Source organism: Alternaria dauci, chromosome 1, assembly GCF_042100115.1.
Source record: "Alternaria dauci strain A2016 chromosome 1, whole genome shotgun sequence".
In the NCBI taxonomy this organism is placed as follows: Eukaryota; Fungi; Ascomycota; class Dothideomycetes; order Pleosporales; family Pleosporaceae; genus Alternaria; species Alternaria dauci.
Window position 1 is genome coordinate 2,407,076 of NC_091272.1, and position 27,001 is coordinate 2,434,076.

The window sequence follows — 27,001 nt, forward strand, 5'->3', positions numbered from 1 at the left end:
CCTACAACCACCAATTACTAATGGTTCCAGTTCGAATCCTGCCCACGTCGCTTTCTTTTTGCTGTTTTTATGACCTCGGGGTGTTGTGTATTGCTTGGGGAGTCTTTTGGGAGGTTTTGGTTGATTTTTGGTAGTGTGGCGGAACAGTGAAATTCTGAGCGCCAGAACAAATATTTAGACATATTCAAACCTGTCGCATCTTGATCGCCCTCGAATTCTATTTGTTATACCAATAATTACTTCTCGAGTTGGGGTGTTCAACAAGTATGATGGCATGGAGGCCAAAGGCGCGGAGGCCCCACTTTGTCGCATTCACCCAGTGCGCAACTTCAATCCTTAGGTATTTCTTAACACCCACCACAACCAACCCATGCTTCTCATACTCCATAATTTTAATGCGCATCACTCCTTCATCACACAAAGATGCAGTGTTATGATAATCAAATCCCCTTAGAAGAGTCCATGGTCAACTCTCGCAAATCACGTTGCCATCCTCGAGATTGCAGGGACTAGGGCCTGCACTGCGAGCATACCTACCTATGCAGAACACGCAACCGTCGCATTTCCCTCCGCACCCTACTTTCCCGAAGTGGCTTCCTTGGCTGGGGCCAAGATGAGACCTTAGTTGCGAAATCCAAAGTCTCCATGTGGTCCACGCCCCTCCAGGTCTGCTTTGATCTATAGCATCTGGATTTTGCGGTCGCTGCCCAGGTGGGCATGGGCGCAGTGGTGATAACGGGCTTGCACGCTCTTACAGTGATCATCTGGAGGACACGAACATGTTCAATCCGTTTGCCCGATATCGGTGCGTAATGGCTCAGATCTAGATCCACGTCTCGCGGTAAGTCCAAGTGAGAGAGCAAACGGTAAGCGGGGGCGCGGTGAGTGGTAAGGCAGTCATTTACACGAAGTGAGACCCGTGCGGTATCTACTCAAGAGCCTATTTATTCCACCTTTCTGAACATCAAAATCCTAGAATCACGATTACTCTCTCGAGCACTGCGACGATTTGCCATCACAGCAACTGCTCTTGAAGCAACAATACACTTCTCACCCTTGACTACCTAGGTACCCACCATCACTGTTTCCGCCTACCATGCCCGGACCACCTGCATGGGTTTCCAAGTACATCAAGGACGTCGAACAACACGGACCGCTGCCTGTCGGGATCCACGTTGTCAAAGATGGAGACACCGCCCGGTACCAGATCATTGTCAACAATAACCGTACCAGTTCCCTTCATCATCCTCTGTCTTCTGAAGGAAGGGAAGAGTGGAAGGATGTGATGTCAATGGCTAGAGAAGAGGAGGGCAGCAAGGCCGACTTTCCTGGTTGTGCTCACCCGCCACTCGTCTACAAGCCTGGTGAGTGGCTGTGGAAGAGGATGGATGGAAATGTTGTGACCATTATGATCCGCGCCTTGCAGATGTCGGGTATCAATGTTGCGACAGAGGACTTCCGCAACCAGAAGAACAAGGATGCAGGTATGTTGTGACCACGCAAAATACATATGAGACATGTACTGACTTCAAATCTTCGCTTCTGCAGTCAAACAAATGGAGCTCAGCCACCAATCGCTCTATCACCCGTGCGATCGAGAAGTTCTGGCTACGTTCCAGGAAGAACATAAGATATCTTGCTGGGCTCGTTGCTTTGGTAGAGGACTGGTCGTTGTCGCCCCTGAGTTCCACGCGAGCCGCCAAAACTTCGCAGCTCACTTAGAACCCGATCCCAAAAACCGACCCGCAGTTCGTGCGCGGTACAGCACTGGATTCCAAGAAGAGTTTCGGCCAATCGTCCTTGGGTGTCTTCCAACCGGTATGAATACCAGCGTATGGTTCTGCATGGAACCAGTCGAGGCTACGAAGAATGTCTTCGACAGTCTTTGGAAAGGGTATGATCAAACACATAGAACCATTCTAATGTACACATGACTAACCATGGCAGTTGCAACTGGGCCTAACAAGCTCCCAGGTTCGGTTACAAAGACACTGAACATTTCATTTGAGCTGCCGTCGCGATTCAACGTTCGATTATGGTTGGTGCCTCTACATATGACGATCGTGTCTTAGGTGACGTCCTCAGGGAGTACGGACAGTATATCACGGCAGATGATGGCTATGGCCAACAGAACTTTCACTACGATCCTGGCAACGGTTCTCCCTCTTCTCCAACGCTTACCTTCCATGAGCTTACTCGGTGGATCATCGCTTCCGACGAGGAGAGTAGCGCAAAGCGTCACGCAAAGGCCTGGGATGAAGTCATCATGACCCGCGTTACCCATCGAGAGACTCCACGCCTCAGTGATTGGGACAAGTTCATCCAGGCAGCAGCAGCTGCGCAACTCAAGAAGTAGACCTCGGGATGCTTACCGCCCAGAATACTACATAAACTTCCATGCTTGTTGCTTAAACAGTACTGTGGTATTGTAAGCGGCAAAGTCTTGTTAGTTTCTCAGACATGAGGTTGGAAGTACCTAGGTAGTCGTGATAAGAGGAGCGTCGGAACGGTCTTTACGAGAAGGGTGTCAAAGATCACTCACTCAAAAGACTGCATGTAAGAGTACACTCGACACATGTGTTTCATGCCTTGTTCCTCGAATCTCATATATACAAAAGCAGCAGCATTACTCGAGTGCTATACACCTGCCATCTCAAGCATCCATTTCATCTATTGCGTCCTAATCTTCTGACCTGAATTATCTAGTACATTCCTATGGTTCGGCGCTTCCGAATGCTTCCTAATTCACATATTGATATGCTAGTTGTTATTGTGATAGTCTTCCATGAATGTGCACAACAATCTCGAGCGGAGGGCCTGTGAGGTCTTCTCGTCTGCTGCCCAAAGAACGATGATCATCATTTCTACCCTAGACGACTACATGAGCTCAAGGCCTGATGCCGAGGCTTTACGTTGGTATTGTAGGCGGCAAGGTTGTGATGGCTCTGAAGACATGGGATTGGATAGGTCCAGGGAGTCGTGGTAAAAAGAGCCTCAACATCTTTCCCGTTGGGCCCCGGGACGGGTGGGGCGGGAGATGCGCTAGTAGCGCATGTTGCTGGTTGGCCTCATGCATGTCCGCCTCCACCCCAGAAATCACACCCCAAGTCGCGCATCGTGAGCGCCGCTTCGACCAAAGCGCTGGGCCTGTGCTGCTGGTGAGGGCTTCCGAGGTTTACCCAACGCCGCAGTATGTAGAGGGCGAGCACGACGACTGTACGAAGCCTCGACTCGCCCGGCACCATGGACACAATAGCAGTGGCCCCAAAGGCGTCGGCGCTGGCGTCGCCCAAGATTGTCAAGAATGCAAAGGGCAACATTGTGCCGAGCAGCCAGATGGCACATATCGCATACGGATGTGGTGAGCACCGCGCCCCGTAGACGACTCTCGGAAAAGGAGGTTACTGATTCCCCAGCAGAGCACATGGGCGAAATGTTTGAGAAGGCGCGCAAGCAGACGCTCCAGCACTACCGCGCCATCCTCCAGAATATTCACGAGAAACCAAGCATAATAGCCCAGACTTACAACGCGCCCGCGGATGCGCGCAATGTCGTGTCGCTGAGGCCGCTGTTTCTGTGTCTGCAGTGCCCGAGCATCATGACCGAAGCAGACCGGGACCTGCACTTTGAGACAAAGTCACACTGTTTCTGTGCGTTCAGCAGCATGTCGTATCAATCCAGAGGCTAACGGGAAGCAGCCGTGGAATCACGCGATGGCAACATCTACTGCGGCAACTGCCAGGACTTCATCTACGACGAGACGCTCGATGTCCTGAGAGTGCAGAAGGGTGCGTGAATGCCTTTGTTTCCATTTCAAGGGCCGGCGTTGGCTGACCACATGCAGGCAAGAAGCGCAAGTACGAAGACACGACCACGACCGAAGACCACAAGCTCGTCATAAGCAACTCGACCTTCCTCCCCTGCCGAGCCATAGGCCTGCGCGGGCTCTACAACATGGGCCAGACGTGCTTCATGAGCGTCATCCTACAAACCCTCGTCCACAATCCCTTTATTCGAAACTTCTACCTCTCCGAAGGACACAAGCAGACAGAATGCGACAAGGAGGCATGCGTCAGCTGCGCGCTGGACGAAATGTTCGTCGAGTTCCACTCGGCTGAGAAGACTGAGGGCTTTGGCGCTGTGGGCATGCTCATGGGCAGCTGGCTAGCTGGAGAAGCACTTGCAGGATACCAACAGCAAGATGCGCACGAGTATATGCAGTTTATACTCAACACGCTGCATCTGGCAAACGGCGGGTCGGCAGACGACTCGGAAGATTGCAAATGCGTGGTACACCAGACATTTTGCGGCAAGCTGTCAAGTACCGTAACATGCGACAACTGCCGCAATGTTACCACGGCCCAGGACCCATACATGGACCTCAGTTTGGATGTCCGGATACAGGGCAAGAAGCGGAAGATGAACGCAGACAAGGGCGAAGAGACCCCACTGGATCTGAGAGACTGTCTCGAACGCTTCACAGTCAAGGAGAAGCTGGGCTCGGCAGACTACACATGTCGGAATTGCGACAGCCCGCAGAATGCGACCAAGCAGCTGAGCATCAAGAGACTACCACCGGTGCTCTCCATCCATCTCAAGGTACGCACCAATTGTTGTTTCTGCGCGTCTCGATACTAATGTTTGCCCAGCGTTTCGAGCACACCAAATCCACGTCCTCCAAGATAGAAACGCCTGTCCGCTTCCCCGTCAAACTAGACATATATCCCTATACAACCGCCTACAAAGCCGCCATGCGCGCCGCCAAGGCGTCCGGCGCACCACCTACCAACTACAACGTCAACAGCCCGGCAAATGCCCTCGTCTACGAGTTGAGCAGTGTGATTGTGCACAAGGGCAAGATTGACTCTGGACACTACGTCAGTTATAGCAGAGAGGGCAATGACTGGTTCATGTTCGATGACAGCAAGGTAGTGCTGGTCAGCGAGGCAGAAGTACTCGCTGCCGAGGCTTATTTGCTCTTCTACATGGTCGGTGGACTAGAAGTATAGGGATGGACCTGAGTGGAGTTTTTGGCGGTTTGGCGTTCAATATCTGCACGGGCAACATCGCACCTACCGGCTGCATAAATGGCGTTTCGAGAGGCTTTGTGGCGTTTTTTGAGAGAAGATTAAGGTTTCTCTCCACTTGAAGATAACCGAGCATATGTTGGCTTCTGCATTTACCAATCCATTGATACGTTCACTTTGCCATGTCAATCTACTTGGAGGCTTAGTTTGATGAAGCTTCTACTAGCCTCATTCAATGACTCTAGTTCATCCTGAATGCAGTGCTATGTGTAGTTCCCTCCCCCATCAGTCGCCTCTGATTCATGTTGTCATGATTCCTCCACCCGGGCAAGTTTGCCGCGTCCATTGCCAATGCGGATATAGGTACCCTTCCGCAGACGCCCCGTCTCAACGCACCATCGTAGGACAAGCAGCGGTCTGAGCGACTTTTGTCATGACGCAAACGTAGTTATCCGGTGGCTTTACACTGCCCATCGAAATATCCCCAGCTCCCAGATCTGTCCCCAGACAGCGGCTTACGGAACAGGGCGCCCCACTCGGACAATATATCTTCATCATTCCATGATTCAGTTATTCGTGAACTACATATATTAAGGTGTATCGCTTTTCTGCCAGATACTACCATGATTTCTATATCAATTAAACGGCAATTGTGCCTTTGTTGAATCTGAAGAGACATTGCTCCTAGAACTTGATTCTTCAAACATCGTCTCAATCTGCGTGTTTACTGTTATTCCTTTTCCACCCACAAACTGCTCTACGCTGCCTGCCTGATCTGACGGTGGATCCGTGAATAGCGAATCTTCTGACCCATTCGCTCGATGTCGCGTGTCGTGCGTCGAGTGTAGTCCGCCAGTTATCTGGCTGGACGGATTCAGGCGGTTTCCGCTGGCTCTTCGCCGCGCAGCCGAGAGCTCATAATGGGGGCCGTAGCTGTTGGATGCGTCCTTGGAGGTATTATTCGTTCCGAGGATCATGGAGCGCAGGGCGGGAAGACAAGTCGCAATTATGGCAATGGCCGTCTCGATCATCGAGACAGTGCATGTTAGCATTGTCTCGTTCTTCTTGGAATAATAGGCCCGGACGACTGGTGCAAGGTTAGCCGAATTCCCCAATCCATCCTTAGACCTGGTGGATACGTACTGCTGGCGATGACAACGAAGAAACCCAAGGCGAAGATTGCGGCCACACCAATCTTTTGCTTGAGTTTCATTTGCAGTCGAGAGACCATGGTTATAGGCAGGCAAATGATGATTACATCCGTAGTGATGTTGAAAAAGGTGGTGATCCAGTAGTTGATCTCGGCGGCTTTGGGACTGCATTGATCTGCGCATGGTCAGAATCCTCCTTCTGCATGCGCGACAGGGTTTGCTCACAATTGGGATCATTGGACCATCGCTTGTCGTGTGGAAAACACTGGAACATAATATCGAAAAAGATAACAAGGTACGTAACAGCCAACCCAGCGAGCGTAAGGTTATACACAAGGACCAGTCGTGAGCCTGGGGCTGCGAGGTTTTTGTAGAAAAGCACCAAGGCGAACTTGATGGCCCATAGCGACGAGACGTAGAGTGTTGATCCGGGAATAATCATCTGCATTATTCCTTTAAAGTTCTCTGGTGTTACTGTCGATATGTCGCCTAATCCTAAATTCCACATGTGCTGTTGGATGACGAGGTCTCCAATCAGACATGCTAATGACAGGAGAATGAGGAAATCGTCTATGCCCAGATTGCCCAGCCTCTTCCATCGTGCATACATGCGCAGCGCGACAAAAGGACAGGCGGCTACAGTACAGATGTACCATGAGATCTGCCAGCTGAATCAGCGCTGCACGTAGCGAACGAAGGAAGAGAAAGCAAAGCAACCTACCACCTGTCCGAGCCCATTGTCACCCATGCTGCTTTGTTTGTCCGGCCGGTACCGAGATAGAGCCGTAAGGAGTTCGAGCCTGCTCGCTCCACCTTGGTAAGAATTCCAAGAGCAGAGTCTGTGGAGAGCGACGAGGAGGTGCAAAAGAACTGGCAGCAGGGTGTATCTTTATTTCTTCTCCACAGGCAAACCACCCCTAAAGTAACTTTACAGGACGTTACGGCACACAGTACTAGTATGCCGTCCCGTAGCGTTGTGGCATGATTGCATCAGGGGACTCCCCAAAGGCCCAACCGTGACTGGCAAGTCTAATTCGAAAGTCGTCCGGACGCTAAAGTCGGCGCCCAGTTCGGAGTTGCGAAACCCTTGGGCGGCCACTACCAAGTGGCGACGTTTTCATGCGTTAGAGCCAGTTTAGCTAAGCTTTGGAGGAGTTTGACTCGAGACGAGAGCATGCAAGGGAAAAGTCGACACCCTACTAAGGCAACTACAGGGAGAGCAATCAACCTTCCGTTGTATGGCGATACTCTACCTAGGCGACTACGGGGGTTGCGTTCGATTTTCCCCTTGTATGGCTTATGTATAGATAGCATCGTGCTGACCACGGCACTGGGAAAGCAAACGGCTCTGCTCACATGTCAAGGAACCGGCGAGTAATGGCATGGCAAACCAATTCTCGTAAAGCCTCGGGACCATGGGTGCGAATGGCAAAATGCGCGATCTCTATCGAGCGTGCACGACAGGTTCCGTGGTTCGGTCCGAAAAGGCAAACATGCTTCCTGGCTTGCATGGCGATGAACGACAGGGAACAGTAGTCTGGAAGACCGTAGGGACGCATGGCACACGATGCCGATGGTTCTAGCGCCTCTCGTGTATCCACCGGCTTCTGGCATGGGTAAAATCTGGGAAATGCGATTGGCACGACTCGCTTAGCTTGCCAAATTTGCGGTCCCTGATTCCCATCGGACTTCGGGAACGTGCCTGAGACCTGCAGCGACGGAGATGAAAATACCCTTACAGATCCATGAGGCTCCTCGCCGGACCATCCTCGGCAGTTGGGGGCAACCTGCAGCATGCTGTTACCGCGCAATTGGCGGCCAGAATCGTTCCCATGGAGTGGTAGGCACGCCGAAGTGGTGCCCTATATAGCCATGTGTGAGCCCAAACACGATCTACAGCCTCCCGCCAAACTATATCTTTTACCCACTGTCGTGTCTCGCTGACTTGCGTCATGAAGGTTCCGACAACTCTCATTGGCCTGCAGAGCCTCTCGCTAGGCCTTTTCCTCGGTCAGGTGGCTGGTACACCGCTGCCTCCGAAACCTTCAAGAGCAACCGTAACGGACGGGATCGCGACGCTCGATCAAGGAACTGTCAAGGGTTTCACAGATGAATACGGAAACTCTGTTTTCCTAGGCATTCCGTTCGCGCAGACAACGGGTGGAGAAAACCGGTATGTGACGGTGGCGATCAATGCCATCCAAGCCATACAAGGGAAAAATCAAACACTCTACTAGTTAACCACAGAGAGTAATTAATCTTCCCTTGCATCGCGATACTCTACCTAGGCGACTACAAGGGTGGCGTTTGATTTTCCCTTGTATAGCGTGATCCCTCTTGCTGACAATCTATGTAGATGGAAAGCTCCTCAGGACGTCAGCAAGCTCAAGAAGGGTGAGGTACTCGACGCCACAAAGTATGGCGCCACCTGTCCGCAAGCCATCACCGGCACAACATACTCCCAACAGGATGAAGATTGCCTGAACCTTAACATCTGGGTGCCTTCTTCAAATGGTAAGTCACCGCGGGCGCCGCCGTTCCCCCACAAGCCAAATGGACCTCATCCTCATCATCGACCAGGCCCACCCACTTCTCCACCAGGCTTGGATGCACCAGGTCTTCCGATCTTCGTGTACATGTACGGGGGGGCTATGGTGACTGGATCGAGTAGCAATCCTGCTCTGGTTGGCTCCAACTTTGCTCGCAAGGGCGTCATCTTTGTTAGCTTCAACACCCGTGAGAGTCTTTGGGCATACCCCAACTCTGCCGAGCTTGCAAACGGCGAAGAGTCGCAGAACTTTGGCATCCTCGATGTCGACAAAGCCTTGCAGTGGGTGCAAGACAACATTGCTCAGTTTGGCGGCAACCCTGACCACGTCGTCTTCGGAGGTCACTCTTCGGGATCGGTCCAGGTGGATCATTACCTTTGGAATCATCCCGACACAAACTTAAAAGCAGCCGTTCAGATGGCCGCGAACGCAAAGTCAGGTCCGGCCGTGGGTCCCACCAATGAAGCGCTTGACTTCGTCGCTAAGGAGGTTGGCTGCCCGACTGGTGAAGGCCAACTCGAGTGCCTGCGTAAAGTCGACATGTACGCCTTCCAAACTGAGGCCTTTAACGCTACTTTAAACACGTACTTTACACCTGTTGTGGACGAGAAGACGCGTTACCAAGACTACGCCTCGCGTTTCGCTGCTGGCAACTACGCCTCCCATGTTCCCCTGCTGACTGGTAACTCTGACAAAGAAGGCGCTCTTTTCGGCCTCGTGTATGGCAACGAGAATTCCAACTTCTCGGAGTGGCTCAACACTTTTGATGCTGATGTGGCGGCAATTCCAAAGGACCTTCTCGAAGCCGCGTACGACATCGCCGATTACTCCACTGTCTCCGAGATGAGCGGTGCGCAGTATGGTGATGCACGCTTCTTCTGCCCGGTCGACTATCTCATCGATCTGCGTAGCGAGGTACAAGACACCTGGGCATACCGCTTCTTCGGCAGCTACTCCAACATTTTGCCTTTGCCTGTGGATTACCCGACGCACGGCGCTGAGATAGGATTCTTCTTCGGAGGCAATGCCAATTTTGCTGGCATGGAGGGCGTGACTGCCGAACAGCAGGCACTTGCTGATTTTCAGAATGACTGGTTCGTCGAATTCATCAAGAACCCGACCGCGGGACCTGGCTGGGACAAGGTTACTCCTCGCAGCGGGCCGATTGCGAAGCTCGGTGTGCCTGGCAACGAGCTTGCTGTAGAGATTGGCGACACGGCGGACTTCAACGCCAGGTGCCAGAGTGTTTACAACCCATTTCTTCCAAAGTACCCAGTCATTCAAAGCGTACTTTCCGGCGTGATGGATCTGGTGGAGGGTGTCATCGGAAACTAGAAGTAACGATCAAAGGAATGTCAATCGCATGGCTATCATAATATCCAACTAGCTTCGATAGTTAATCATAATCTAACGCGACGATCAGTCTCTCCCCCGGGATATCTTTTCAAGCATAAAAACCAACCAATCGCATCTCTCTGCTAAAACGAAAACACGTGATCTGGCTAGGTCGCAAGTCCTTTTGATCAATGAAACTCGCAGTGTCGCTTATGCGGAGAATCTCTGGCTCAACGGTGATGGGCGTGACATGAAGCAATGAAGCAAGCTTTGGGCCCCCCATCCTGATGAATTTGTGGGAATCGCATTGGCACACGGCGAGACCAGAGTAAAGTACACGAATCGTCTCCACCCGCATTACGTTAACCGAGCTTGATCGGTGACGTGGTCTCGGCGATATTGTGTTCCAGCGATTGCGCAGCATGCGCTCTTGGACACCGCATCGCTGTAAGGGATCCCTCTCGAGTTGCAGTCGCATAATGAAGTTTGAGACATTGAACTTGCAAATGCAAGGCTGTAATGGTGGGGGTTCTTTACCTAGGTATTCGGGCGGTATCCGTCTTGGCGATGAACACTGGCCCGCCAAGAGGGAAAAAGACGGGATAATTGCACCCGTGTTGCGGGTTCCACATCTCAAAAGGCACAAGTACAGTCACACCTACAAAGTCGCGCAATCCAACCAAACACCAAACGCAATCGGCCGGCTCTTAGTTGCAAAGTATGCCTCTGCCAAATTTGGTTGTACCGTCAAGGTATCTTCACGTCGCGTAGCAGGTATAACGACAAACGTAGTAGTCGCCGCGCGGAGTTAATCAACATCTCTTCCCCCGCGAAGAACCCTGAACGTATTCGTCTCCCACCCACAATTTCTCGTCGTCTCGCCTGTCTGCTACGCCTAGGCCTCCAAGTGCTAACGGGCCGGAGTTGCAGGCAAGTTTCGCAATTAGCCAGGCTTGAGACGATTGGACCAATCACCGCAATTTCTTGTTCCCATACACGCTCGGCCACACATGGGAATAATTCACAACGCCCCTTTCATAGCGCTCATGTGATGTGTCCAATCCAACTCCAATGCGTCGTATAACATTGGAAAATCAAGAGTAGGGACGTGTGAAGCATGAAAAATGAATAGCTCTAGCTGCATCACCGAAACTAGTCGCTACCTGCTTGTCACCAGGGATGGACTGTGGACAGGTAACACGACGATCGAAGTTAGGCACTCTCTTGGCGTACGGAGGCCTGACGCTGTCGTGCACCAGTTCAAGAGGGCTGTATGCTATGTGGCGCGTGTTACAGGGGTACAGTACGGAGTACAGACTGCGCCTCTCTATTCTACGATCGTGTTAGGGGCTACCGGTCGGCTAGACACGCACTCTGAGACTTATGCACCGATAGATTGCCTACATTCTGTGGCTGATTTGCAAGTGTTCCTACCGCTTCTGTGTGAACGTGGATCTGCTGTCAGGTTCTAGCCCTTGTATGAAGAAGAAGCAATCTTTCAGCGTGAAATCCTTCTAGAGTCTCTAGGCTCTGCAGGAGCTTCTACATTGGTCTCTTTGGGTTACTTACACCGACTAGCCTTGTCGTCCTGGCAGACCCTACTCCACGGCTTTTACATTTGCGCAGCAACTCCGGTCCCCAAGGCCCATTTGTGTTAACCCACACAGCACCCCCCGTCGTCACACGCACTGTACGCCTAACCTCCAGTCTTCAGCTCTTTATAGACTCGCTTCTATGACCTGCAGGTCGATCAGGCAACCGAGGAAGATTCTGATGGAATCACAATCAAACTTGGGTTTCGTTCTCCGTTACACTTCTTTCATACAACAACCTGTCCAGGGCCGAGTCCGTACCATCATGAGCACTCGCTATCGTCTCGGACGCATCGATGAAGAGACAAAGTCCATTTCACAATATCAGGCCGTATGCGAACGACTCCAGGACTACCGCCAGCTTCTCTGGCTTGCATGCGCTACGACCTCGCTGCTGACCACGAGGCATCTGTTGATTGAGAGGAATCTGCACTACCCCTTGCAACTGTTCATATGCCAAATTGCGGCGACGGCTGTTGTTGCTTCCTTCTTACATCCATGGAGATCGGACGTCCAGGAAGCCAGCGGGCAAGAACAACGAAGCAAACGATCGGTTCAAGGTGCGCTCTTAGTGGTCGCGTCAAACGGCCTGCAAGCAGTATCGGCATTCTGCACAGTACAGGCCGTCCTGCATACTTCAAATTTGCCACTCCTCTGCATGATCACAGTAAGTCACCTCAAGCCAAATTCAAGAATATGTTACGCTGACTTTACCAGACCATCGCCTTCTTCGCCGAAAGCTTAGTACTCTACGTATTCAACTACACCTCTCGCTCAAATGCCGAACTTCTGTCTCTGGGCTTGCTTCTTCCAGCTTGTGCTGGGACGTTGTTCATGGAATACAGGCTGATGGTACCAAGCTTGATCGCATCCATTTTGGCAATGCTCCTCATTGGCGCTGCTAGTGCACTGAGGAAGCTGGTTGCTAAACACTACCCGGGAGACCATGCTACTCGAAGCACGAATGCGATTTGGCTAGTTGGTATGGGCAGCCTGCTTGCGTTTGTCTGCACTGTCAGCAATTGGCCCGGTGAGCAATGGGATTCATTCGACATTGGTAGCCTACCTCTCCGCACCCTGAATGCTTTCTCGACAGCGGCAACATTCTTAGCTGGAGGCTCAATACTCTTTCCCCTAGACATGCAATCAGGAAGTCCACTACCTCGAAGCGGCTTTGCCGCAACACAACGCGTGCGCAGCGTAACGACGATCTTAGCCATAATGGCAATCACAGGTTGCTCCACGGTCCTCTCGTTGCGTCGCTCATACACCAGTTGGCACCAACTGTCCTGTTTCCTTTTCGCAATCCTGTGTGTCTGTAGCAAAGACGTCTATGACACAGTCTGGAAGCAGGCCGTTCACCGCAATGGTTCTCGCGGAGGCTACGATCTCGTCTCGCGTTCACCCAGAGCAGAACAGGATGACGAGGAAGAGTGCGGGACAAAATCACAACGCAGTCTACGAGTAGGATCACAAGGCAACAGTCTTCGCTCGTCATTGATCAGCTTGGCCCTGGTCATGCTGTGGACGGCATTCATAAGTTTCAACTTTGGACAACGACAATATCCCCGAATGGAGCCGCATCTGGATCTACAATACGAACCCATCGGCCCTCTCGAGGTTGTTATCAGCATGTACAAAGAGAGCACCGAGGATGTCGCGGCACTCATAGCGAAACTGGAGAGCATGTCGCAGATGTCAAAGGCTCTTGTCACGATTTACTTGAAGGATAGCGAGGCCGATGAAAGACAGATCAAGCAAGAAACGAACGCGCACGAAGTAATCAAGCTTCCAAACGTAGGGCGCGAGGCCGAAACGTACCTCAACCATATCGTCAACCGCTGGGACAGTCTCGCCGAGAGAACCGTGTTCCTCCAGGCTGATGTTCATAACCCACGAGAGTTCTACCCATTCTTCGAGCGATACTTCCGCGCGAACCAGACGGGTTTCCTCAATCTCGGCTGGGCAGGTATACTTTGCAACAGCGACGACTGTGGGGACAAGCGCGGCTGGCAGGACGAAACCTCGCTGTTCCCGGATATACAGTCCCGAATCGACAACTCCCACCCTGAAAATGTCCTCCTCAGCTACAAGGGTCAATTCGTTGTCACCGCAGCACGTATCCGCGGCATCGACAAATCCATCTACGACGATCTATGGCAGCTCCTCGTCGACGAGAACAGCTGGGCACACCAGGAAAGCTACCTTCAGGGACGACCCGATTCGATGAGCCAGCCGTGGTTCGGATACACAACGGAGAGGATATGGAATCTGCTGTTTCAGTGCTCAGACATGGACGTCGCATGGCGGTGTCCGACTCTGTTGAGCGGATGGAGACCTGGCGGTAGCATTGCCGACTGCCAGTGCTTTGATTCGGAGCTGGTGGAGTAGGCGGGCAGGCATGAGTAACGGCCCACAGTGTTTGTTTTGTTTGTTGTGATACCCCTAGATGTCGAAAGGCGCAACGCGATTTTCCGAAAGTTGTCACTTGTTGTTAATTATAGATGACGCGCAATAAGAACGAAGTAATAGCAGCTTTCCAGATTTGACGCACATCAAGATCGTTACCTCCGTCATGTCTCCGCACACGCACGCCAGCATGCTTTTTCTGCCAAGCCAGTGGAGGCAGCCTCGCGGTTGAGTCGGCAGATGGCCATCGCACCCAAAAATGCCAACCCGAAGCGTTTGAGGTTCTGATACACCAGCAAGCGGCGGATGCAGGAGGTTCGAAGCGCTACGCTGAAACACTTTGCGCTGGCGAGATCTCGCGCTTACCGTTTGACACGTGATACAGCATCCCCACTTTCAATGCTGACCCGGGTTCTGCAATCGATCCCTGCGCGCACAGCAGCGAGCGACCACTCACACATGACTCGGCCGCATTGCACAGCCATGGCGTCGCGGACACTCTCCTTTCCCTCGAAACGTTCCATAAGATCGCTTGCGGCGACGTTTTATGCCCAGTTGAACAATTTTTCACGTCTAATTAATCCGTCTTAAGCCCTGGACAGCCTACTGCAAACACCGTATAGCTCGCTTCCTATTGACCTGGTCCATCTGTCCAGATTGCACGCCCGGACACTACCGGTAGACGATCACGCTCCTCCTATCTGGTGGAAACCCTGCCACCCTGCCACCCTGCACACGCACATGGCGACGGTTCAGCGAGTGAGCAACAAGCTCTCAATTTCCTCGAACCGAAGCTCAGATGGACTTTACAAGCATCGCCAGAGTATGCTTTTCCGGGAACTAGAGATTCTGCTCGAACTCACACCGAGTACCTTCAGCTCGCCACTTCTGGCTCTCCCAAGAGAGATCCGCGCCCAAATCTTCAACTATGTGTTACCCGACACCAAAAGTCGTCCTGAACTTCACACTTGTCTATGGGGAGCGGAGATGTCCAACGGGGAACCCTGGAGGCACGACATTTTTGGGTATGGGTCCTCCGTAGCCAAAGCCTCCCGATTACGGCCCGAGCTCCTCCTCATTAACAAACAAATCCGCGAAGAGCTGCTTTGCACTTATTTTCGCCGCAGCAAGATTACATTGCACGCTGAACTGCGAAATACACGGACCGACAACGACTATTTTGAGTTTTCACAGCACATCTTGCAATTGCCTATGCTGAAGCATGTAACGCATATACGCTTCTATATCGAATGGCACTACACAACGCTGAAGAATGGGGGCCGAGATCGTATCATGAGAGACCAGGCACGTATGGCAAGCAACCTCCTTGCTGCCATGGACAAGATCGCCCTCTCGCTCCAATCCATTGAAACCATCGAGTTGTCGGTCCTGTTTTTCTGGAAATTCCGAAGCGGCAAGATGTACAGCCTTTCCATGCAGGACCTCTTTGACCTCGAAGACGTCTTCAAGCGGTGTGCTGAGCTGCGGTGGCTTAGCCTACTTGGAGAAAACGACCTCCCAGGGAAGAAAAAGATTACCACCTCTACTTATCTCAGCCCGACTTCGGCGGCGGCAACTTCTTCAGCAGGCGTGGGCTACAAAATGTCGACAGAAAAGAAGGGTACGGAGCAGAGTGGAGGCATGGAAATCTGCGTGAGCCGTGACTTGGAAGACGCAATGGAGGAGAGAAGGAAGAGTAGCGTCGACTTTTTCGGAAACTACGAAGTGACAGAGCCTTTACCGCAGCCTAGTTATCGACATGGTGCCATGATATAGGGTGAAGACGACAGAAGAACTGGGTGAACATGCGGATGAGTGATAATCGGCCTTTTGTCATACAGTACGCGTCTGAACGGAAGTTGTCAGAAGCATAGATCACCTTATGGACGACATATCTGGGAGACGAACCGGGCCTCACATTGTCTACTTCGAACACAACGACTCCGCAAACCCCGTCATCTACAACGCCTGATTCAACAGAACAGCGACCATACGCCGCACCTGTTTGACACAGACAGCACAGGAGCTGAGTGAGGCAGTTGTCATGGCTCTAAGAGTAACGCCAATCTGCTTCAACTTCAGCGTGCGTGGCGAGAAAGGATCCAGGTCACGGGTTCACCGACACTGCGTAGCGAATTAATACTGAATACGCTACACCCACCTAATGGGTATCATGTCCCGAGTTGTGGGGTGCAATCTGCGCTAAATTAAGCGGTTCGGCCGAGGATTGTGGAGGTTACTGCTAGGCAATAGCGGGGAAGATGGAGAGAACGGAATTCCAGCGAAATCAGACTTCAGCAGAGAAGGTTGTTACAATCAAGTTGGAATGATAATAGCTCAATATTACCGCTCGGCACTCCTTTAATGTGTGTATTGTTCTCTAGACAGAAACGGGGGTGGTGCAGTGGAGATGGTGGTGAGTAGGGATTATGCGCGATTTGAGAACCTAGGCTCACGGTCAGTGGTAGTCTTCCGCCTCTTGGTTCCCCATTATCGTATTCACGAACAGGCTAGGCACAGTCAGGATGCAGCGGGGGTAAACAAGAACTCAATCAAAGAATCATTACCTCACAACCTCTGCGATATAGGGCTTAGTCGACGCAACTCGCATTTTGCATTACCCCTTGCTATGTTGTGCCACGGATTTCACGACGACACCTCGGCTAGGTAGTCTTCGCAAAGCAAGCCAAGCGACGTGCGGCAAGCAGGTAGCAGCAGCCGCAGCCACTGACACTTTCCACTACGACCAGCTGCATCCAAATCACATTTACTTAATATGGACTCTCGCAGCTGTCGCTTACCTATAATGCCCTTACTACGCCCTACGGATTCAGGTGTTTGACGCAATCCCGTACCTTATCTCCGAACACCAACGAGGATAAATTCTGCACATGCCAGAATTATTAGCTTGATAGCGTTCACGTTGTGAGTTTCCATGAACGAATTTCGAGTTGTCTTGTTGAGCTGAGCAGCGCATCCCCAGGCAGTTTTCTATAGCACCTGACGCAAATACCAGCTACCGAAGCCCCTAAAGTAGCTAAGAACTGAGGAGATGCCACAATCAGAACCACCAAAATTGTTCCGCCACCCGACGAGAAGCGAAATCATCGACCAAGCAGCAGCCGAGGGTCATGATGCGGATATCCCAGGCAACCTTGGTTCCATACACCAAGTTCCTAGTCATACCTCAGGGAGGCATTCTTTAGATGAGAAGAAACACGAGTACACGACTGGGGAACAGGATGTTGAAAAAGGCAACAGACCAGGCTCTCTCTACAATGCAGACGAACCGAACGCCGAAGAGGAGCCTGAGCGCGATCCAAATATTGTAGACTTTGACGGCCCCGATGATCCGGAGAATCCACTCAACTGGCCGGCATCGAAGAAATGGCAAATGGTTACACTGATTAGTGGTATCACATTTCTCACGCCCCTCGCAAGTTCACAGTTCGCGCCTGGCGTACCAGAAGTTATGCGCGAATTTAACTCAACAAGCGATTTGCTAGAAGGCTTCATGGTGTCCGTATATGTCCTTGGGTTTGCTTTTGGGCCCTTGGTCATCGCCCCGCTGTCGGAAATGTATGGTCGGCTGCCATTGTATCACAGCTGTAACTTCCTGTTCATCGTCTTCACGATCGCAGCAGCTGTAGCAACAAACATGTCGCAGTTTGTCGTGTTCAGGTTTTTCATGGGCTGCTTTGGAGGAGCGCCTATGGTGCTTGGTGGAGGGACCATCGCAGATCTCATACGCAGGGAGCAACGAGGCACTGCGATGGCGGTCTGGTAACGCCAGCACACATTTGTCTTGGAGAGCGAGGCTAACTTTGACCAGGATGATGGGACCGACCATCGGGCCCTGTGTTGGACCGATTATTGGTGGCTTTTTGACGGCTGCGAAAGGCTGGCGGTGGAACTTTTGGTTCGTCGCTATAGTGGTAGGTCTATATCTGTCCTCTCTGAAATCGAGTAGCTAAGACGGTTAGGGTGGTGCATTCTTTCTCATGTCACTCGTTCTGATGAGCGAGACATCTGGAATCATCATTCTACAACGGAAAGTCAAACGACTGACAGCCGAAACTGGCAACACCAAGCTACGCTCAAAACTGGACAGTGATCTTACACCAAGCCAACTGTTCAAGTTTTCAATCGTTCGACCTGCCAAGATGCTATTTCGCTCCACCATCTGCTTCGCCATCTCACTCTACATCGCGATAACATATGCATATCTCTACATATTATTTACGACATTCACCGCCGTCTTCAGTGGTCAGTACGGCTGGCATGGCGGCATTGTTGGTCTCTCTTTCCTTGGGTTAGGCATTGGATCTCTTATCGGCCAATTCACATACATCCACTACGGCAACAAGATAGTGCACAAGCACATCGCACGCGGCGACTTTCGTCCGGAACACAGGTTGTACATGATGTGCATCGGAGGCTTCTTCATTCCTTGCGGTCTGTTCATCTACGGCTGGAGTGTACAGTATCAGACTCACTTCATGGTGCCTATGTTTGCGACAGCCATCATCGGATTCGGCCTGCTGATAACATTCATGCCAGCGACGACGTATCTGGTCGATGTGTTTACTATCCACGCCGCGAGTGCCATGGCAGCGAGCACGGTGCTGCGCAGTCTTGCAGCAGCATTCATTCCGCTGAGCAGTCAGACCATGTACGCACAAATGGGATACGGATGGGGCAACAGTATGTTAGGCTTCATTGCCACCCTACTCGTCCCAATACCGTTCCTGTTCATCAGGTACGGAGAAAAGATACGGGCTAGGAGTACAGTCAAGCTCTGAAAGCGGAATTACACCGTGTACAGACTCCAATAGACTCATCACGCAATAGCAGACGAACTTCCTAGCATTGATCCTTGTAGTTGAAAATGCGATTCGTCGCGGTTCACGGCTCCAGGTACCTGACTCGTATAGGCTATACGACACCTCGGTGTCTACTCCGGCGCCCCACTCATGCTTTTCATGCTCACATTAGCAATCCAACGTCATAGGCATGCGTCTTGCCACAAACAGCAATCCGGTGGTAGTGAGGGATCGCCTTGTTATTGCTTAAACAACCACTCTGGAGTAGTACCTAGGTATACAAATATGACGGCATGACGCGACTTGCATTACTGCAAGAACAGAAAAAATTGCCTCGTTATGGCGTCCTCGCTCCCCGAATCTAACATCTCTCTGACATATACACAACCTTCTTCCCAACCACACCTTACGCATACACCCATACCTACGCCAGGTCCACAGGAGGTGCTGGTCAAGATCAAAGCCGCGGCTATTAGTAAGCGTTTTTTTTGTACGAGCTGCATGTGAGACGTACACTGACTTCGTACAAAGATCCAGTAGACATCCAACTATGGGGCAATCCCGTAGTCGGCTGGCTAGCAGGTAAAAAAGAGAAGGGAATAGGACGAGACTACTCGGGAGACATCGTTGCCGTGGGAGATGAAGTTGAAGCCAGTGGTACATGGGAGGTTGGAGACGACGTTTTCGGATTGTGCAATCGACCTGTGAGTTAATAAAGCTTTGTGGCAGGCAGGCAGAACCAAAGCTGAATCATGATAGATGGCAGAAGGGACATTCACCCAATACCTTTGTATCAACCCGACCTCGGAACCCATCGCAAAGAAACCTAGCACTCTGTCTTACCACGAAGCCGCCGCTATACCGCTCGTTGTCTTGACCGCGCTCGCCTGTCTCGATTGGCTCCCGTCTCCATCCAACTCTCCATCCCCCTCACAACGTCGCGTCATCGTATCAGGAGCAAGCGGCGGCGTAGGAATGTGGTGTGTGCAGCTAGCAAAGAAGCTGTATTCTTGCCATGTCATCGGCATCTGCTCGGGTCCCAATGCCGACTTCGTAAGAAAACTGGGCGCAGATGAGGTGATTGACTATCGCACGCAAGACGTGCCCAAATCTCTGCTTTCCAAGCGGCCCGCTGGTACAAAGTACGATTTGTACATTGACTGTGTGGGCGGCACGGAGATGTTCGAGCACTGGAAGCAACTCCTTCACCCTTCTGGTGCGTACATAACCATCGTTGGGGACAAAACTTCAAGGACCGCAATGGGAGGGCCGTTGACATACTTCACATACCCATCGCAGGTTATACGCCATATTCGGGGCTATCTGTTTGGTCCGCGGTATGCAAATGTCATCCTGTACGAGAAGAGCGAGTTGCTCGAGCAGGTGAGAGAGTTGGCGGAGAAGGGCGATGTGCAAGTAGTGGTCCAGGATGTCGTCAAGGGAGTTTTGACCGAAGAGAAACATGCCGAGGCATGGGAGACGACTAAGAACTACATGGTGGAAGGACGAGTCAGGGGTAAGATTGTTGTCGACATTGCCTAAGGGATTGTATCACGACTGCATACGTGTACAGGTGTCGAAGGATATCGTACAAATTTCTCTTTCACTCTCTAGTTCTTGCAGTTGCTGAATATAGCACAAACACGCATGCGTCTTTCCATCCCGCTTCCAATACGATGGTAAGCTGCTTATTATCACACGCGATAGTCTGGCTCGTCCTCTATCCACTCAAACTCTGCTGGAAGAAATCTACAAGTCTGTCAAACGGAATGAGGTCGACGCGGTCGTACAAGTCCGTATGGCTGGCGCCTGGAATCCAAACCAAGTCCTTCGGTTCTGCCGCAGCGTCATACGCATCTTGGCTAAACTCACGCGAATGTGAGATGTCGCCGGAGATGAACATGACTGGACGTGGAGAGATGGTGTCAAGGTCGCTAAGGGGATAAAAGTTCATAAACTTGGTCTGACTCGAGAGCGTAGGGTGGGTGGTGAGGTTTGGCGCAGAGCCTGCAGGTGTGAACTCGCCGCGAGATGTGCGGTAGAAGTCGTAGAACTCGCGTGAAATTTCATCGGTGTCGTTGGTGAGCACATGAGGAGTTCCGCCCGTATACTTTGAGGATGGAGATATGAAGTCAGTGTACGTCTCATGCATTTCGTGCAGTCACAACTTACCTCCGTCTGTCCACCGCTAGCCTCGACCCAACGTTGCGCCGCCGCCGTTACAATGACCTGCTTGCGTTGCTCGATGCTCTGCGATCGCTGTAGCCCGTTACGGCTCACAGCGCCCATGTCGTACATGCTGGCCGTCGCGATAGCCTTGATGCGAGGATCGATCTTTGCTGCGCTGAGGACAAAGGAGCCACTACCGCAGATCCCGATGGCTCCAATACGCTCGCGATTGATGTAGGTTTGTAGACCCAGGTAATCGACTGCAGCACTGAAGCTCTCAGCGTAGACGTCTGGCAACACGGCGTTTCTTGGCTGACCATCGCTGCCTCCCCAGTAGGAGACATCGATGGATATAGCGACGAAACCTTGCTCTGCCATCTTGGTAGCGTACAGGTTTGCACTCTGTTCCTTTACAGCTCCCATTGGATGACCGACGACTATAGCGGACGCGTTGACGCTTCGATCGAGGTTGTCGGGTAGGAAAAGGTTACCCGCCACAGTCATCTGGTATTGACTTGGAAAGGTGATTGGATGGACTGTGACGTTGTCGCTGCGGTAGAAGTTGTTGGCTCCATAAGATAAGTTCTGTGCCGCCGCTGGCAGCATCTGGAGAGCAGCCATGAGGGCTAGCGATACGAATGTGACCGTCATTTTCGAGGCGCTTCTTCTGCAGATTGTAACTTGGATTTGTTGTGGTGGATGTGGAAGCTTGGGTGTGTGATGATCTCTTGGGTTGCGAGATAGCATTCTTATAGGTTAAGAAGCTGGTCTTTACGAGTTTGCACTGCCATAGCTTGCGTCAGCTTCATTTGAGAGAAATCGATGTTGAACCAGGATGCGGCGGACGGATTCCTCCACATCTCTCTCGCCAAGACTGGGCATGCAAGGTGATGACATGGTCATAGTGTGCATTCCAAGAAGGCAAGTCCGCCAGCCTAGAGATGTAAAGTGAGCAATGATAGGGAAACTATGCACTATGTAGTGCTACCTTCGGATCCAAATCAATAGCAGGAATAAGTGATAACCAGGGCATATGATTGATCACGTCACATCAAGATTAAGAGATGAAAAGGCTGATACAATTACCGTCCGGTGTCATATGTTTGCAGAGGAGAAGATTGCTGTTGCTTGTTGCATATTTCTCCCTTGATGAAGTAACGTCTTGGCCCGCTGCAACCAGCTGACAGTCTTAAGTCCACCCGACGCTAAAGCGCGATGGGTTTGGTGTGACTACCAAGGTTCTGGGTTTGACCGTCTACCATGATCTCATACTTGTACCATCATGCTTAAGAATGAGTATTGCGTAGTTGAATTTTTCGAGGAGAGATGCGAAGGAATGTTACCATGAATCTTCCCGCGCATGGTAGCACGTCTTTAGGAAACTGAAAGTCTTTTGAGAATTTTTACTGGAGACAAACCTCAGTACCATTTTGCGCGACTCCCGAACCAGTGGATATCGACATACTTCTGAGTGATGTACAGATGCAGGTTCTCGCATAGCTCGAGGTCCAGGAACTAGGAGGCTTTGATTATCGTCCCAAAACGTTGCAATGGCAACATCCGGCGCACAGGCGTGAGCTACGTTGCTTTTTGTCATGCCACGGTGCCATATGAGGCACCTGACCATGCTCTGTCGGTCATGAAACTGCTTGAGCTCCTATTGATTGTGTTTTTTATCTTTCGTGGTGCTTTGGAATAGCCTTCAAATTGAGGGAAGCCATCGAAGAGGCACCCAGTTTTTTCTCTTCAGGATCGCTGGGTATCTATTTTGCGGTATGAGCGACAACTGCAACAAGTTTGCAAGCTGTCAAGTGTGTGCGAACCTGCTGACGATGAGTTCAGTAGTACCAGGAAAATACAGGGCAGGCAGTCAATCCTCCCTCTATAATGATACTCTACCCAGGCAACTACGGGCGTGTTTGATTTTCCCATAAGATGTGTGGATGTCAGCCCCAGACGGTTCTAGGAGCAGACTAACGCAGGTGCATGACCAACAGTGATGACGTTGGCTGCAGGGTCCATGCTTTGCCCCAGCCTCGTCGACATGGACCGCGGCCGCTATCTGGACGCCAGCCTCAACCACTACCAGAGCTCTCCACTCCCTACCCCAATCCCAATCATCCTACCCCAACTTCGAGTCCACATCGAAGTTCTTCCTGTCGTGTTTATCGCGCGACCACAACGCTACAGCACGTCTCTAGTCTCGTAGCTGCCTTCACCGCCACCATGCAGCTCACCACGCTCTTGCTCGCCGCGCTAAGCGCCGTCTCTGTCTCTGCATCGCCCTCATGGATGGGTGGCGACCAGGTCACGATCAAGGAAGAGTACAAGGTCCCAGGCGACAACCCCTTGTATTTCTGCGGCGACCCAGCGGACGACCTTTTGAAGATTGAGAAGGTTGACCTGAGCCCCAACCCACCCAAGCCGTACGTGACTCCTGTTGGCATTTTGTGAACATTGCGCACCTACATGTGTGGTAGCTCTGCAAGATTTGAGAGGTGTGAAGCCAGAAACTAACCTGCGTACAGTGGCGAGACGCTCAGCATCAAGGCCACAGGCAACTTCAAAGAGGAGGTCGGTGAGGGTTTCAAGATGCACTTGCAAGTCAAGTACGGCATCATCACACTCATCAACCAGAATGCCGACGGCTGCGAAACGATAAAGAAGGGCGATCTCGAGTGCCCGCTCAAGAAGGGCGAGATGAGCTTGACCAAGGACGTTGAGCTGCCCAGGGAGATCCCTCCGGTGCGTTTGAAGAGCTTTACAAGATACGAATGAATACTGACCATTAGCAGGGCCAGTACACCGTTCTCGCCGACGTCTTTACCAAGGAAGGTGACAAGATTACTTGCCTCACCGCTAAGATCGCCTTCCACCGGTAAATTGCCTCACCTTAGTTCGCCGCCACAAGACACGACGAGCAGCGATAGGATCTGATGTTCATACATGTAGGGGAGATACGGAGGATAGTAACAAGGGCAGTGGTAGCAAGATCAAGTTTGGACAGCCGAGAGTGCAAATGTCTGGGCCCCTCGCCGGGCTTGTGCAGGAGCGATTAAGGCGGAGGAACGAGCTGTAACCCGATGTTGGCGAATTGTTCTCATGTCTTGAATCACGATACCAGTGCGATGTTGGTTTTACTGTTTTGCGTGTGGGTTTGGGTTTGGACGGAGGAATGGACTATGGCTTAATGTAGACACGACGGACATGGATACTCTCTGTGGCACGATTGGCTCTCTGACTGTTTTGTGATGGATGCCATATCTGCGCACGTTGGATGTTATATGTACACAAAACTGCCCACGTCTCCAGAGCCATGCGTAGTGTACTCGACACACGCAACTCTCTCTATGCGCTGCCAGTTCCCGCGTTCAACCCCTACTCTCCGAACAGCCTCCTCACCCTCTTCAGCACACTATCCTTCTCGGGGTCGTAGGGGTGGTCTTTGGATGGTATCTCGAGCAGGGAAGGGAACGCAGCCGTGTATGTCTCGACCCGGTTTCGTATCCTCTCGGCGATCTAGCAGCAGTTAGTCGTGTCTTCCGTTGCGTGTTCGAGGCAGGTGACACGTACATGCTGATTGATGAGCAGAATCGCGATATCCTTGCGCTCGGTGGTGAAGCGGTCGAAGGCTGCTTCGATGGCCGAGGTCTCGGTCTTTGCGTCGACGACAAGGAAGTTCTTCTGGCTGTCTGGCGGTTGGGTAACGTGCTGTGATATGCGTCAATGTCCTGTTCGTGTTGCGCGTGGCAGCAGGCAATAGCTTACGCCTACACCTGCAAGCAGCATGCCCGTGCAAGTGTCCTGCGACTGGTTAGCGCTCCTGACCCGCCAGGTGCGGACATGTCGACAAGCACACCTCGTCGCCTATGACGGCCAGGAACTGCCTGTCCTTGTACTGTGCCGCTGGTGCTGCCATTGCGATATATATCCCCGTGAGGCAGCGGTCGTGAGGTCGTCGGAGCTTGGCTGCTGAAGCTGGAGCTCCCGCGCGCCGTCGTCATGGGCGGGACCAGGGCCCTAGTCCGCGTTCGGCCAACTGTTTGTACCGCCGTTTCTTTCACCACTCGCTCTTTCCGACTCGTCGCGTCTTTTCTCAACACCGCCATGCCGACCTGAGTCTCACTACTACGCCACTCTCTCTCTTTGCCTCTCCTACACAACCCAGAACGCGACCTCGGGGACTCTAATCGTAATACACCCGGCCGAACCATGCCTCCTATCGTGCGCCGCGCACCGCTCTCGGAACGCATAAAGGCCTACTTTGACCTGTCCGACTGGCTCATCTGGATATCCGAAGAGCTCAACAGCTCCGACTGGGAAGACTTTGCATCGGCCTATGCGCCCTACATTGGCTTCGGCGCAAACCTGCTCTTCGTTCTCGCCCAAGCCAACAGCGGCGCATCCACGGCCTCGGACGACGATGGTGTCTTCACCGAGGTGCAGGGCCCGGGCTGGATAAAGTGGATCATGGGCTTGCTGGTGCTGGCGCTGGGTGTGGCTAGCTTTGGCAATGCGTGGCTGGTCTGGAGCAAGAAGAGGTACTACCGTCTCTTCGAGCAGAGCGTGGATGTTGCGCCACAGACACCCAGTGCCAAGCGCGTCAGAGTCGATTCATCGCCTGCTGCAGCAAGCCCGATGCAGTTTGTAAGGAACCTGGTGCAGAACAACGCGGCGAGTCGGGCGCATCCTGTCGAGGGCAGAGACGTCTGGGAGGTAGCGGTTTGGGACCCAAATCCGCTATGTCTGCAGTTGTTCAGCCTGTTCAGCCCGTTGCATGTGGTGCTCTACTACTTCAATCTTCCAGTTGCTCCGTTGGATCCGAGACCGAGTGTCAGGGTGACTACGACCATCTTGATCGGAGCAGCGCTTTCGCTGCAACTTTGGTGGCTTAGGAGCTCCTTTACGCAGCAGGCCAAGGACAACTCTCTGATCAGTCGCCAAGTGCTTCACGAGTATGACAGCAAGTTCGTCCACCCCGCATTACAGAAGCCGTGTCGCGACGTTGGTATCCAGACCATTTCAAAGAACCGAAGCCGTGACTCGAGTGTCGGCGTCAAGGGGAGCAGCCACGATCTCGCGAGCTCAGTCGTCACATATACGCCAACGACCATCGTCAACCGCCGCACTTTCCGCACAAACCCAAACGCTAGCTACGCTTCACAGTACGACCCTGACGAGATGGCTTCTCCATCCATCACTCGCTCCTTGAAGCGTAGACCCTCCCTACACCAAGACCACGGCAGCTCACAGTATGCAAGCACATCCACAGCAACAGGTCCTGACTTCTCCTCTCCTATTCGACCATCGCAAACACCCAACCCCTTCCGTCAAGCACCTACGATCCCTAGGACCAACACTAAGCCTGCTGACGGCGGCTACCTGGGCATAAACACTCATGCCGCCTCTCCTCTACGAAAGTCGTCAGGTCTAAACTTTATAAAGGATGGCGAGAGGAGTGCGAGCCGCGGGAGGGACAGTCTAGGTGGCGCTTTTGAGCGCAGGGCTAGTCCGAGTAAGCGGGATGTCAGCCCTCTGAAGCGGATCAGTCTTGGAAACCTGAATGCCGAGAGGGAGAGGGGAGAAAAGACTTTGGGCCAGACGGGTAGTCTGGGGAGGAGTACTCAGTATGGCAGTCTTGGTGTGGGACGAAGAGAAAGCGGACGGTACTAACAGTCATATCTCGGCGACAAACGAAAGCTGGCATATGGGAGCGCTCGTGTGATGGTGAGCCGTGAGTTTGCTAAATTCGTGTACACTATATTATATCAAATACCCCAATATATGCCACCATGATGGCGTTTTTCGATTACAGAATATCGACTGCGACTATGAGGTTTCTATTTCATCTCTTAGACTTCCTGAGTCTTGGTCCATGTTTGTTCACTGTCAACAAGTCATGCAGAATTTTGTAACAATGATTGCCATCGTTCCTCCTATCGACTA

General features: G+C 52.1%; 11 protein-coding genes across 11 annotated transcripts; 8 read left to right on the top strand and 3 right to left on the bottom strand.

Annotated features, from left to right (window-relative positions):
* Nucleotides 1-1,096: 1,096 nt before the first annotated feature.
* On the top strand, nucleotides 1,097-2,356 carry ACET3X_000730 (uncharacterized protein; the record flags this gene model as incomplete). The annotated part of the gene is made up of 2 exons (XM_069448058.1): nucleotides 1,097-1,484; nucleotides 2,073-2,356. The coding sequence occupies 2 exons, from the start codon at nucleotides 1,097-1,099 to the stop codon at nucleotides 2,354-2,356; spliced, it is 672 nt and encodes a 223-aa protein (XP_069310972.1).
* A 734-nt stretch (nucleotides 2,357-3,090) lies between these two features.
* Nucleotides 3,091-5,184, top strand: ACET3X_000731 (uncharacterized protein). The gene is made up of 5 exons (XM_069448059.1): nucleotides 3,091-3,361; nucleotides 3,420-3,650; nucleotides 3,699-3,788; nucleotides 3,845-4,599; nucleotides 4,650-5,184. The coding sequence occupies exons 1-5, from the start codon at nucleotides 3,244-3,246 to the stop codon at nucleotides 5,007-5,009; spliced, it is 1,554 nt and encodes a 517-aa protein (XP_069310973.1). The 5' UTR covers nucleotides 3,091-3,243; the 3' UTR covers nucleotides 5,010-5,184.
* Nucleotides 5,185-5,662: 478 nt separating this feature from the next.
* On the bottom strand, nucleotides 5,663-6,926 carry ACET3X_000732 (uncharacterized protein; the record flags this gene model as incomplete). Its single annotated transcript, XM_069448060.1, has 4 exons — nucleotides 5,663-6,114; nucleotides 6,171-6,353; nucleotides 6,404-6,839; nucleotides 6,900-6,926. 4 exons carry the CDS (start codon nucleotides 6,924-6,926, stop codon nucleotides 5,663-5,665), a joined length of 1,098 nt encoding a protein of 365 aa, XP_069310974.1.
* A 954-nt stretch (nucleotides 6,927-7,880) lies between these two features.
* On the top strand, nucleotides 7,881-10,176 carry ACET3X_000733 (uncharacterized protein). The gene is made up of 3 exons (XM_069448061.1): nucleotides 7,881-8,351; nucleotides 8,535-8,692; nucleotides 8,759-10,176. Exons 1-3 carry the CDS (start codon nucleotides 8,131-8,133, stop codon nucleotides 10,060-10,062), a joined length of 1,683 nt encoding a protein of 560 aa, XP_069310975.1. The 5' UTR covers nucleotides 7,881-8,130; the 3' UTR covers nucleotides 10,063-10,176.
* Nucleotides 10,177-12,312: 2,136 nt separating this feature from the next.
* Nucleotides 12,313-14,045, top strand: ACET3X_000734 (uncharacterized protein; the record flags this gene model as incomplete). The annotated part of the gene is made up of 3 exons (XM_069448062.1): nucleotides 12,313-12,321; nucleotides 12,372-12,684; nucleotides 12,997-14,045. 3 exons carry the CDS (start codon nucleotides 12,313-12,315, stop codon nucleotides 14,043-14,045), a joined length of 1,371 nt encoding a protein of 456 aa, XP_069310976.1.
* A 759-nt stretch (nucleotides 14,046-14,804) lies between these two features.
* On the top strand, nucleotides 14,805-15,839 carry ACET3X_000735 (uncharacterized protein; the record flags this gene model as incomplete). The annotated part of the gene is made up of 1 exon (XM_069448064.1): nucleotides 14,805-15,839. The coding sequence occupies one exon, from the start codon at nucleotides 14,805-14,807 to the stop codon at nucleotides 15,837-15,839; it is 1,035 nt and encodes a 344-aa protein (XP_069310977.1).
* Nucleotides 15,840-17,115: 1,276 nt separating this feature from the next.
* On the top strand, nucleotides 17,116-20,428 carry ACET3X_000736 (uncharacterized protein; the record flags this gene model as incomplete). The annotated part of the gene is made up of 6 exons (XM_069448065.1): nucleotides 17,116-17,846; nucleotides 17,896-17,998; nucleotides 18,047-18,767; nucleotides 19,320-19,361; nucleotides 19,418-19,590; nucleotides 19,646-20,428. The coding sequence occupies 6 exons, from the start codon at nucleotides 17,116-17,118 to the stop codon at nucleotides 20,426-20,428; spliced, it is 2,553 nt and encodes an 850-aa protein (XP_069310978.1).
* A 178-nt stretch (nucleotides 20,429-20,606) lies between these two features.
* On the bottom strand, nucleotides 20,607-21,706 carry ACET3X_000737 (uncharacterized protein; the record flags this gene model as incomplete). The annotated part of the gene is made up of 2 exons (XM_069448066.1): nucleotides 20,607-20,996; nucleotides 21,059-21,706. The coding sequence occupies 2 exons, from the start codon at nucleotides 21,704-21,706 to the stop codon at nucleotides 20,607-20,609; spliced, it is 1,038 nt and encodes a 345-aa protein (XP_069310979.1).
* A 1,575-nt stretch (nucleotides 21,707-23,281) lies between these two features.
* Nucleotides 23,282-24,134, top strand: ACET3X_000738 (uncharacterized protein; the record flags this gene model as incomplete). Its single annotated transcript, XM_069448067.1, has 4 exons — nucleotides 23,282-23,481; nucleotides 23,584-23,800; nucleotides 23,851-23,933; nucleotides 24,008-24,134. 4 exons carry the CDS (start codon nucleotides 23,282-23,284, stop codon nucleotides 24,132-24,134), a joined length of 627 nt encoding a protein of 208 aa, XP_069310980.1.
* Nucleotides 24,135-24,433: 299 nt separating this feature from the next.
* ACET3X_000739 (uncharacterized protein) lies at nucleotides 24,434-24,974 on the bottom strand (the record flags this gene model as incomplete). Its single annotated transcript, XM_069448068.1, has 4 exons — nucleotides 24,434-24,574; nucleotides 24,629-24,766; nucleotides 24,824-24,859; nucleotides 24,915-24,974. The coding sequence occupies 4 exons, from the start codon at nucleotides 24,972-24,974 to the stop codon at nucleotides 24,434-24,436; spliced, it is 375 nt and encodes a 124-aa protein (XP_069310981.1).
* A 293-nt stretch (nucleotides 24,975-25,267) lies between these two features.
* Nucleotides 25,268-26,728, top strand: ACET3X_000740 (uncharacterized protein; the record flags this gene model as incomplete). The annotated part of the gene is made up of 1 exon (XM_069448069.1): nucleotides 25,268-26,728. The coding sequence occupies one exon, from the start codon at nucleotides 25,268-25,270 to the stop codon at nucleotides 26,726-26,728; it is 1,461 nt and encodes a 486-aa protein (XP_069310982.1).
* Between the last annotated feature and the right edge of the window lie 273 nt (nucleotides 26,729-27,001).